The sequence below is a fragment of the Falco punctatus genome (assembly GCF_963210335.1).
Source record: "Falco punctatus genome assembly, chromosome: Z".
NCBI classification, from domain to species: Eukaryota; Metazoa; Chordata; class Aves; order Falconiformes; family Falconidae; genus Falco; species Falco punctatus.
This window is the reverse complement of record NC_137586.1, coordinates 69106130-69117509: the sequence shown is the minus strand read 5'-3', so window position 1 is coordinate 69117509 and position 11380 is coordinate 69106130. Positions and strand designations below refer to the sequence as shown.

General features: G+C 45.1%; 1 protein-coding gene across 1 annotated transcript in view; it reads left to right on the top strand.

Annotated features, from left to right (window-relative positions):
* The first annotated feature begins 97 nt into the window (after positions 1 to 97).
* The window catches only part of ELP1 (elongator acetyltransferase complex subunit 1), a 31198-nt gene continuing 19915 nt past the window's right edge, over positions 98 to 11380 (top strand). The window contains exons 1-11 of the mRNA XM_080372970.1: positions 98 to 335; positions 1771 to 1923; positions 3644 to 3725; positions 5677 to 5757; positions 6094 to 6179; positions 7373 to 7472; positions 8361 to 8451; positions 8932 to 9055; positions 9714 to 9804; positions 10280 to 10510; positions 10816 to 10986. Coding sequence (XP_080229096.1) covers positions 186 to 335; positions 1771 to 1923; positions 3644 to 3725; positions 5677 to 5757; positions 6094 to 6179; positions 7373 to 7472; positions 8361 to 8451; positions 8932 to 9055; positions 9714 to 9804; positions 10280 to 10510; positions 10816 to 10986 — 1360 coding nt within the window. The 5' untranslated portion in view covers positions 98 to 185. The remainder of the gene's footprint in view (positions 336 to 1770; positions 1924 to 3643; positions 3726 to 5676; positions 5758 to 6093; positions 6180 to 7372; positions 7473 to 8360; positions 8452 to 8931; positions 9056 to 9713; positions 9805 to 10279; positions 10511 to 10815; positions 10987 to 11380) is intronic.

Genomic DNA, 11380 nt, shown 5'->3' with positions numbered 1-11380 from the left:
CCGCCCCCCGTCCGGCGCTCCGCCGGCCCCGCGCATGCGCCCCCCGCGCACCGAGCCGGCGCCGCCGCCGGGCTGCCCCCGCGCCCGCCCCGCGCATGCGCCCTGGCCGCCGCCAGCCCGCCCGCTGGCCGTGGAGAAGATGGCGGCGCCGTGAGCAGCGCGGCGTTGCCCAGCACCCTTCCGCTATGAGGAACCTCCGGCTGCTGCGGACTGGCGGGCGCCGCTCCGCCGCCTCGCTGGGCACCCCTCAGTGCTTCTGCCTCAGCGCCGAGCGCGGCGCCGTGCTCGTAGGCTCTCAGTACGGCCTGCTGGAGCTGGGCCCCGCCGGAGACTCGGTGAGAGCCGCCGCCGGGCGCACCGGGGGCCGTGCCCGCTTGTCGCTGTCAGGGCTGTGGCTTCGGGGCAGCGTGCCCGTGCCTGTCGGCTGTGGCGCGTCGCTGCAGACGTGTTGTTGGGGCGGCTTTGCTCCGCCCGTTGCAAAGCTGGGGTGAAGCGTTTGGGCCCCGCTCAGCAGGAGCCCGTGGGTGCCCGCCTCGGGGGGCGGCGGCTGCCCTAGGGTGCGTCCCGCTGTCCCCAGCGGTGGTTGCGGGGTTTTAGAGCTTCCTGCGGCTCCTTCCAGCGCCTGCCGCCGCCTCAGGGTGCCGGGGAAGCGGGCTCTGAGGCTGCGCGGTGATCTGGGTGGCTGAAGCAGTTTGCCGTGCTTTTAAAATGCTAAATCTGCCTCCAGGAGGGGGGTCGTGTTTGACGGGGGTCATTCCTGTGGTGATCTTCAGCCTAATCTGGCAAACGGAGACACAACTCGCAAAACAGAAGCAAACAGGCAAAGGGATACCGAAGAGTACGTGAGGAAGCTTTTGACACCGTGCTGTAGGGAAAAAGCGCCAACATATCGCTAAAGAAAAAAAGTGCAGTTGAGCCATGAATTCCTGTTAGAACTGTTGCAGTGCCTTCTCTGGAAGCACCGTGCACCCTCTTGAGGCGTCTCCTTCAGTGTGTGCAGGTCTGAAGTTAGCTGACAGAATAACTTTTGGGCTTTCCTGGAATCTCATTTTTAAGAAAGAGTGTTTTCTGAAAATTCCATTGTGGTCTGTTTGTGAAGTCATATCAACTGAAATCTTTCTAGAATTAGAAAAAAACCAAACCTCTGAAGCCTATCTGAAGTTGCTAAGTATGTCAGCTTCCTTTTCTGTTTTGGGAGGGGGCATTACTTCTGGTCTTTATTACTGTGGGGTTTTTCCTCATGACTGGATGTGTAAAACATTGATGCAGCTAAGCTAGAGACAGCTAGTTTAGCTAAAATTTTCTTGTTGTTCTGTGCTTGAATGCACATCCAAATGGCTTTCCTTTTAATTTCTTTATGCTGTGTCTGTAAAGTCTCAATGACCCTTTAAAAGTACTGGGACATCTACCCATTTACCTCTTAATGTTGACACTGTGTGAAGAAGTATTGAAAAAGGGGTTGAAAGATCAATGGCAAGACAAATTGGAGGTCATACTATTGCCATTTATTATTTGCTCCCTTATTTGAGTTTTCTTATTGTCTGTCTAGCGCTCTTTAATGTAAGAAGACTTTCACCGTTTCCAGTGCTAAAGTGAAGATACATACTTGCACATCATCTGTTCCCTGGTGCTATGTGCATAGTCACTTCTGCTGTGTAATGTTTTGTGCAGTTGCAGTACGGTGAAATATACTCATGGATGTTACTCTGTCATTTCTGAAAAAATCCTAGTGGTATGTATTTAATAAGTGATTGGCCTCTCTGTGTCAAGGTGACAAGAGAAGTTTCCTTGACTGCGGAGGGTTTCATGCCGGAGGATGGAAGTGGCTGCATCGTGGGTATTGAAGATCTTCCAGAGCAGGAGTGTGTGTGTGTTGCTACAGCAGCTGGAGACATCCTACTGTGCAATCTCAGCACAAAGCAGGTAACATGGCAGGAAGGACACAACAATACTGAGGGATTTCAAAAGGAAGGATGACACTTTTAATTTCTTCAGGGGATGGTTGTATATTACATAGCTGTGATTAGTCTCCCTTTTCTGAACAGATGAGCTGATTTTTGTGGGAGCTTTGAGCAGGGTTAAGGACGAAATACACACTCTGTAAAAGAACCAGAACTGAAATGGTGACTTCTCTGTCCACAGCCCTAGTAATGTATGTTTGCTCAGGGGTCTGTTGCATACACCCAGCAGCACATGCTCCACTAGACAGTCTTTCAGAAATAGGATATTGCTGAGACTAGGTACAGAATAAAGTAATCCATTCATAACTCATAGTGTAGCTACCTTGTTTATTATCGGTCAGTACAGAACATCATGCTGACATGCCTTAACTGAAGAGAGGATAAAATGTTGTGTGTTGTGATTCGAATAACATTTGGAATAAAAAGCCCTAGAAAACAACAAAGGGAAAGCAATATATCTTAGCTGAGTAAACATGGCAGGAACTGAGATCCTTGCTTTCTCTTCCTTCCTCAGTGTCAGATGTGTACAATCTTCAGCAAGACTCTTACATACCACAGCAGCACCCTCTGAAATCTGCATCAGCCCAACAGTGCAGGTGTAGGTAGGCATGAGATGGTAGTGGTCTGTCTGGGTTAGCTGTCAGATTGTGGTTATTTGCAGCTCACCTGTTTTTGTTCTTGTTTGGGTTTCATTTGCAGACACCACTTAAACAGACAATCAGCTGTACCTGAAAAATTCATCCCATATTGCAACTTAAAACTTCTCATAAGGGAATAGAGTTTAACAAAAGATGTGGTACCTGAGAATTTTCTTGCACTGATAAATGAGTCAGAGTTGAGGTTTAAGTTGAGATCCTTTATTTCAAGCCTTTTTGGCTTACTTTCTCAATTTTAAAGTTTTTCTGGTGCAATCTGAGCACCACGAAAGAAGTCTTGAAGGTTACTGTGCTTGTTTTGAAACATTTTGCATGTGAGTGACAGTTACTGTGCCCACCAGTGCTCAGTCCCACTTTATTTACCTGTAAAGATTGTGACACTGAAGCTTAATTCCTTGAATGGCATCATCTGGCTGTTTATCACAATTGTTCCGTTCCATGCCTTTTGCAAGTCAGGGTAACAATGCATGACAGAAGTTCTCTGCTCACTGCTATTGCTTATATACTCACAATGGCCCAGTAAAACTGGCCCAGTTTTTCATGAACTTTGAAATTTGTGCAGCTATATACAGTTATCAAGTTCAGCGCATGCAAGCTGGTCAGAGTTTTAATGGATATAGTGTCCCTTACCTGCCCATTGGAATTCTCTAGGAAAGAACTAATATGTCTGTGTTTTGTGATTTAAGTATGTTTACCAATGTAACCACAGACCTGATTCAGCAATACTAGTGTTAACTTTATACATACTGACATAAGACTGAGAGCTGCAGAGCAGAGCTCTTACTAAAACTGTGTATCGTAGAAAATCCTAATCTCTAGATTACCTGGGCTGTCATACGTAAACATTCTGGAACCATCTTTGAGTAGAAATGTTTGTTTTGTTTTGTTTAACACAAAGGGTAAAGTAAGACTTGTGACTTTTCTAAGCAGGAAGGGATTTCCCTGCCTTGGTGACTGATTGCTTTTCTGCTGGGATGGTGCTGCACTAGTATTCTGCACTTCTGTGATCTGATTTTGGTCTTGCAGGTGGAATGCGTTGGAAGTGTGGACAGTGGTCTGAGTACCATGAGCTGGAGTCCTGACCAAGAGCTTGTTTTGCTTGCAACAGGTATCAACAACAGCCTGTAAACTTTCTGCCTTTAGGAGTCAAATTATGGCCAAAATGTAAAACACAGTTAAGTTTAACATAGAAGAGGCAAAATGCAAAGTTATGAAATTTGGACTCAGGCTTAAAGAGAGAAAAAAACCCCACCTGATCCTATATGTGAGTTTCCATTTAATGATTCATGAGATGCTTTGGTAGTCCAGGCAGAAGCTATTCAGACCCAAAAACCTGGGTTTTACAGAACCGTAATTAGTCTTTCAGACCTTCCAAGGAAGCATATTTAATCTTGCTTCTAAAACATAAAAGGCTTCTGCTTTATATCCCCATTTGATTTCTTAGTAAAAAAAACTACTTCTCATCCTTTTGTAGGAAATACACATGTCACAGGCTCACCTCGGCTACAGATGTGTCTCACCTAGCAAATAAAGTTAGCCTCAAGCAAAACAGAATCACAGAATGCTTGAGGTTGAAAGGAAGCTCTGGAGATCACCTATTGCAACCCCCTTGCTCAAAGCAGATTGTCTAGATCAAGTTGCTGGGAACCATGCACAGTCAGGTTTTGGGTATCTTCAAGGACGGAGACCCCACAACCTCTGTGGGCATGCTGTTCCTGTCTGTGACCACCCTCACAGTAAAAATTTGGTTTATTGTGTTTTAATGGAATTTGCTGTATTTTAGTTTGTGCTCGTTGCCTTTTGTGCTGTCCTTAGCACCACTAACAGTCTGGCTCTGTCCTTCACTGTACCCCACCTTCCACATAAGAGATTTATACACACTGATGAGATTCCCCCTTAGTGTTCCCTCCAGAGCAGCCTGACTTCTCTCAGCCTCCCCTCATGTGACTGATTCTCCCAGCCATTAATCAACTGTGTGGCACTTTGCTGGACATATGTCCTTGTCTGTCTTGTACTGGGGAACACAAAACTGGAGCTGCCATTGCACATATGTCTTACCAGCACTGAACAGAGAAGGATCGCCTCCTCAACCTGCTGGCAACACTCGTAATGCAGCCCAGGATGCGGCTGGCCACCTATGCAGCAAGGGTGTAGTTCTAGCTCATGTTCAACTTGGTGTTGCACAAGAAACGCAGGCCACTTCTTTTGACAAGCTGCTCTCCAGCCTCTTGGCTCCCAGTCTGTCCTAGTGCCTGAGATTATTATTTTCCAGGTGCAGGACCCGGCTTTTTCCCTTGTTGAGCTTTATGAGGTTCTTGACAGCCCATTTTGCCTATATGAAAAGGTCCCTGTGGACGGCAGCACAACCTTCTGGTGTACTTGCTACTCCTTCCAATTTTGTGTCATCTACAAACTTGCTGAGGGTCCCATCCTCCAGGTCATTAATGAAGATGTTAAACATTGTCTCTGGTGTCCAGGGGCATGCCACTGGTGGAATTCCTCAAGCTGGAATTTTTGCCACTGATAGCAAGGTTTCGAGCTTGGCAGTTCAGCTGGATTTCAGTCCACTTCACTGTCCCCTTATCCATCCTGTCCTTCATGAGGTTGTCTATGATGATGTTATGGCAGACAGTATCAAAAGCCATATTAGAATCAAGGTAAATGACATCCAGTGGTCTCCCCTGTCCACAAGTCAGTCACCTCATTGTGGAAGGCTATCAGGACATCAGGCACGATTTTCCCTTCATAAACCTGTGCCAACTGCTCCCAATCACCTTGTCTTTCATATCTTGAGAGAAAATGTTTAACGGTGCCAGGTGCTTATTTTGAATGTGGAAAGAACTTTTTAAGGTTAGGCCAGGAAGCATGTTTTTGAAGAGAGAGACTTGAAAGTGTTCTGTTCCAGTTTGAGATTTTCTGCTGTGAAGGATGTGTTCAGTATCATATAACCATTAGAAATATTTCTATATTCAAGTCCATGACACAACAATAGGAGAACATCAAGTTTTTATTTGCTGGAGATACCATTACCAATGCTGTATTTAACATCTGCCCTGCAGGTCAGCAAACACTCATCATGATGACAAGGGATTTTGAACCAATTACTGAGAAGCAGATCCACCAAGATGAGTTTGGGGAAGGTGAGAGGTGCACTGAAATGAAGTTGTTCAAACTGATGTCATTGGTGTGTTGTAAGCACATAGAAAGTAAAGAAAGGGAGCTGAGCACTTAGTAGGGCCCAGGAGACGTTTTAGACTAATGCTGCTGGGCAGCTGTGGGGGAACCCTAATTTTTTACTTGTCAGTGTAAATTCAGGGAAGTTTCCTGAACTAGAGGACTTCCTGGGCTACGTGAATTTCCTGCAGGTTTTCAAAATTAAACATCAATGGAAGCTGTGGCTGTCTTGGAGCTGTGTTTACCACATGGTACAGGGTAGTGCTGTAAATCTTCCACTACAATGATTTTTTCTTTTTCAGGAAAGTTTGTTGCTCTTGGCTGGGGTAAAAAGGAAACACAGTTTCATGGATCAGAGGGAAAACAGGCAGCACATCGCAAACAGACGGTATTGTACTCGTTCTTTTATGTTAGGTCCATGCTGTCTCTGGGAAAACATGTATAAAGGGGATTTCTGTTATTCCTGTGGTTCCAGCATGCCAGCACCTTTCTGGTAGTTGTCCTCATAGGCTTCTTCTGTTTGTTTCTGTTATCTGAAATCCAGCGGGTTTGTCCTTCTCCTTATTCAAGACAGCAGCTGAGAGTACTTATGATTGTTTGTACAGAGCTGAAAGAAAGATTTGCAAGCACTAGTGCTTGCAGAGGTAAAGCCATATTTAAGAGTCGGTGGAACAGATTTTGCTGAATGTGTGCTATGTATTGAATTGTTCATATGACCAAGAGAAATACCGTGCTGTTTGGCTGAGAGGAGCAGAAGTAGTAGTAGTTTGAGCTCCCAAAAGGCAAGAATAGAGGGGTTTGGGCTGCTGAGCATCGCCGGTCATGTGAGGCAGCTCCATGGACATACACATTTTGGCTCTTCGCTCCTTTGTCTAACACTTATCAGGTAGCTAAAACACTTCACTGTCTTTTAAGTTTCAAATTAAAACTGTCCTGTTGAAACCTGGCAGGCTGGAATATAGAGACATGAATTGTGGCCTGTTCCAGCTTTACTGTTAGTAGGAACAGGATGAGGCTAGGCTGTATCTGGGACAATGTGCCTAGTTTGACAAAGTTAAACCTTTCTTTGAACAACTGCCTCTTTATGTGCATTCTGTTTTGAGTTGTTTTTTTCCTGTGTTGTTCTGTGAAGAACCTGTTTGCTTGGAAGATCACTACTTCTCATCCCAGCTTCTGTCTTGCCATACAGACTGCTTGGATGGCATGCCTTTCTCCTTCCTAGGGGCTGTGACTGCAGGCATCAGTCATGAACCCTGATTCACCCTTGGGTCCAGTTTATGCACAGCTGGTTTATAAGCAGAGAGAGACCCTGGTGGAGGGGAAGGATAATGTGTGATCATATGAATAAGACAGTCATATGCACTTGCAGGAGGAGCAGATTGGATTTACAGTTTTAATTCTAGGATTTCCTAAAATAACATTGAGTAATGAATTTTTAACTTTGCAGCCTTAAGATTTTTTTAATGGATTACTTTCATGCCAAGGCTCTTAAAAAAGCTGGCTTAGCAATACAGTCTGTTTAGACAAAACCAGCAGTTGCCTTCCCAATCTTTGATGCAACTTTCTTTTGTGTGACTTCAGGAAGTGTCACCTACTTCATCCTGGGATGACGGCAGGCTTCGGGTGACATGGAGAGGGGATGGGCAGTTTGTTGCAGTGAGTGCTGTCTGTCCAGAGACAGGTATGGGACCAAACTTTGAAATGCCAACATGTGTCAGAGGCTTAAGCAGAAACTAGGCAAGGCAAGAACTGGCTGGTGTTCATGGTCTCTTGGCCACTTGAAGCAAGGATGAGTTCGGCTAGATAACTGCTCTAGTATCTGTTTTGGTGTTCTCAGAGGCATTGTACAGGCACATTCTTTTGAACACTTTCTTTGCCATTTGGTTTTCAGTCCAGTGAGAAGCGAGGAGAGGTTACTACTGGGTAGTTACTACCTGAACTCTTCATTCACCAGTGTTAAATCACTGCTTAAACCCTAAGCAGTCTCTGATGGGCTCCCAGTGCCAAATGAATGAATCTGTTTCGCTTGCCGTAGCCACTGTGCCTCATCCTAGCAGTCTGGCCTTGCACATGTTAGTTTAGGTACTGGTAATACTTTTCCCTAGGTTTTGCCCTAAAGCCAAAGAGATGATGAGCACATACATTTCTTGTAAGACTGCAATTGTATGACTTCCATGATAAATATTACCTAACAGTTTTAAATTTATTGGTCAACACATTGACCTGCATGAGACTGCACTGCCCTTAAGTAGTTTGGGTTTTTGCCTTCAGTACTTCAGATGAGAGAGGATCTTACACTTGATTTTCACATTTCTGTGGTGAAAGTTGGAGGGGAAAACAGCTATGACTGAGCCACACCAGACTGAAATTCTTACTAAGTTCCTTTAGAGTCACAGAGTTACTGTGGGAGAAGTGCCTGAGACAGAATTAAGTTTTTACCCCGAAGGTGTGCAAGAGAAAACTTTTTATTCATGTGCATCAAAATCTGCTCTCCTACTCTCAAAAAATTAGAAAAGTCTCTTCCCAGTGCTTTCTTAGACGTTTGTCTCATTGCTCTCTCAACCTGTAGGTGCTCGGAAGGTCCGAGTATGGAACAGAGAGCTTGTGCTGCAGTCAACAAGTGAGCCTGTCTCAGGATTAGAACAAGCATTGTCCTGGAGGTAAGTAGCAAAGCAGTCTGCATGCTGGCCAGAGAGTGTCGCTTTTTATTCCCTGGTCACAGTCTTTGATCAGCATCAATTTCATTTCTCCTGTGTTTCTTTATTTTTCCCAAAACTCGCAGAAGGCTTCCTCCTGATCCAGCATGAAGAAGGGTAGCCCTTTACACCCTGAGAAACCTTGTACTTGCATTTCATGTGGGAAGAAGGGATAGATTCTTTGCAAAATCTCACTGTCAAGCAGTTTTGGACTCAACTGTATAAAGAGGAATATTACAGGTCCCTTTCCCAGTGCTGACATTTACTTGCTCACCTGACCATATCATGAGCCTTGGAAAATATCTGTGTTGGACCTATGACTTTGTCTGAACAGTGCTGCCCTTTTCTTCATGTCTCTGGAGAAAATGCAAGATGATTGGTGTTTTTAAAATGACAGCTAGTGATTAGGTGAACAATCACTTTTCATTTGGCTCTTTTTTTAAGGCCCTCTGGAAACCTGATAGCATCCACACAAGAAAAAAACAACAGCTACGATGTGGTTTTCTTTGAGAAGAACGGACTTCTTCACGGGGAGTTCACCCTCCCGTTTCAGAAAGGGCAGGTTAAAGTAAGTGCTGTGTCTGGGCTTTTATTATTAACTTATTTAATTGGAGTGTAATGGGGAGGAGGACTAGATCTTTTCCAGATTCTAGAAGGAAGTTTTTAACTTAACCCTTAGTGCTGGTCCTAATGGAAAAAAATTACCTGAAAAGAGAACAGTGAAGAAGCCTCTGGAGAATATGCAGTGCTCTCTGCAGGCCCTTAATTCAGAGACAATACAGAGGGGTTGTTCTGGTCTCAGTATGCTTTCTACAAGGCAAATGCTTAAAAAACACTGTTCAGGATGTCAGCTGGTGCAAGAGTAAGGTGAAATACATTATCCCAAACAAGGGAAGTGAGAAAATACTGCTAGGGTGTACTTCAGTTTCTGTGTTTGGATGCCAAGAGGTCTTTTTGGCAGATGCTTCCTCAGTGCCAAGGAAAGCAAAGAGAACACTGCTGTCATTTTTGTAGTTGTATCACCTCTTCAGCTGTGTGGAACCACTGTGACAGGTTCTGCTTCAAGTGGGAGCTTTGCAGTACATGAGGGCTATGTTAGTATATTAACTCATGCACCTTACGTTATTAAAAATAAGGAGCAACTCATGGTCTTGCAAATCAATTGCAAGCATACCCACCCTACGCAGAAGCAACAGTATCACTAAGAGCTGTGTTTGTTTCTGCAGGTTAATGAACTGCTTTGGAATGCAGATTCTACAATCCTGGCTATATGGCTGGAAGACCTGAAGGTGGAAAACTCCAACCCAAACAGTTACGGTGAGATCACTGTGTGAGGCTCTGGCTCTTACACTTGCCTGCAGATGTGGTTGGCAGTGGGTATTCTCTGCAGGTTAGGAGACAATGGGGGGGCTTACCTACAGCTTTGAGATGCATGTGCAGGTCAGGAAGAATTGATAGTTCAGCCTGAGCTCAAAGCATCTTCCAGGCTGCTATAACTGGATAACTGGAAGAGGTATTAATGGGATGCTAAAGGTGTGTGAGCCTCTGGTAAAACATGGGTACCTTTTCCCAAGGAGAGCTCAAAGAATTCTAGGACTGACTTTTGCACTAAGTCTGTTGTTAAGTTTTCTTATTGGGCTTTGCTGGGTGTTGTATGACACAGATTGTGTGCTGAAGGCTAGGATTATTATTTTCATTGCACTTAAGCCATCCCTAGAAGAGCAGTGGTGGTGGGGAGGGTTTGAGATGGATGTCAAGTAGCAGTCTGTAGTAACCATTTGTTTTTCTATAGTTCAGCTGTGGACCACAGGGAACTATCACTGGTACCTGAAGCAAAGTCTACATTTTGGTAGCTTGGAGAAGAATCAGTTGGTGTCGCTGCTGTGGGACCGAGAGAACCCATATAGACTGTATCTACTCTGCCAGGGTTGGCATTACCTCTTCTATGACTGGCATTGGACCACAGACCATGGGATGGGGGAGAACAGCCAGCATGTGGCAAATGTGGCTGTCATAGACGGAGGTAAGCAGTGAGACTGCTTTGCAGCTGTAGGGTCAGAAGAGTCTTTGGATAGTCTTTGGATGCAGTCTGGATGGGATTATTGGTAGTTGTTCTGTTAGCTCTTTTATCTACAAAGCTGATAAAGAGGGACACCATGTAATTGATGGAAGCTTCAGAAGTGGTTCAATGGAGTTAACTGCTAAAAGCACGGCAATTGTATTTTCCTGTGACATTGTTCCTACTTTCAATTTTTCCTACTAACAAAAGCATCGCTGGCATTTGGACTGTGTTACAGCTGGTGGGTTTTTTCTCTTTTTATTCCACAGATAAAGTGCTTGTCACAGCATTCCGACATGCTGTGGTGCCTCCACCCATGTGTACCTATGAGCTCCAGCTCCAACAGGCTGTTAATCAGGTTGCATTTCACACAGATCCCAAACGTAGTGGAGACATGGCTGTCCTGGATGCTGATAACAAGATCTCTGTGTACAGATATGGTGAGAGCATGTTGCACTGTCTTGCTAAAGGCAGCCAGCCTTCTGTCCCTGACAGCAATACCCTGGGGGACTAGTAGGGTGATGGTCGCTTAAGCTTTTAGGAATCAGGAGTGAGATGTATCTGGTTCAGCTGTGCGCTGAAGCTCAGTTCTCTTATCTCCAGTAGTTTTGGTAGCAGAGGAGCATTTTGGTGGTGTGTTGGCTTTGTGAGAAGGCAGCATTCAGCGCATAAGCATATGTGCTTATGCTGCTAATATTCCCCAGCCCAGCTTTGGCTTGAGTAAAGTGCAGCAGGTGGTATCTTGTGTACTCCGTTCGGATGGCATGTTACTGATTAACACTGGAAATGTCTGAGAACAGCTGCCTAGAGTGTATGTGAGGCAGCCAGCACTTC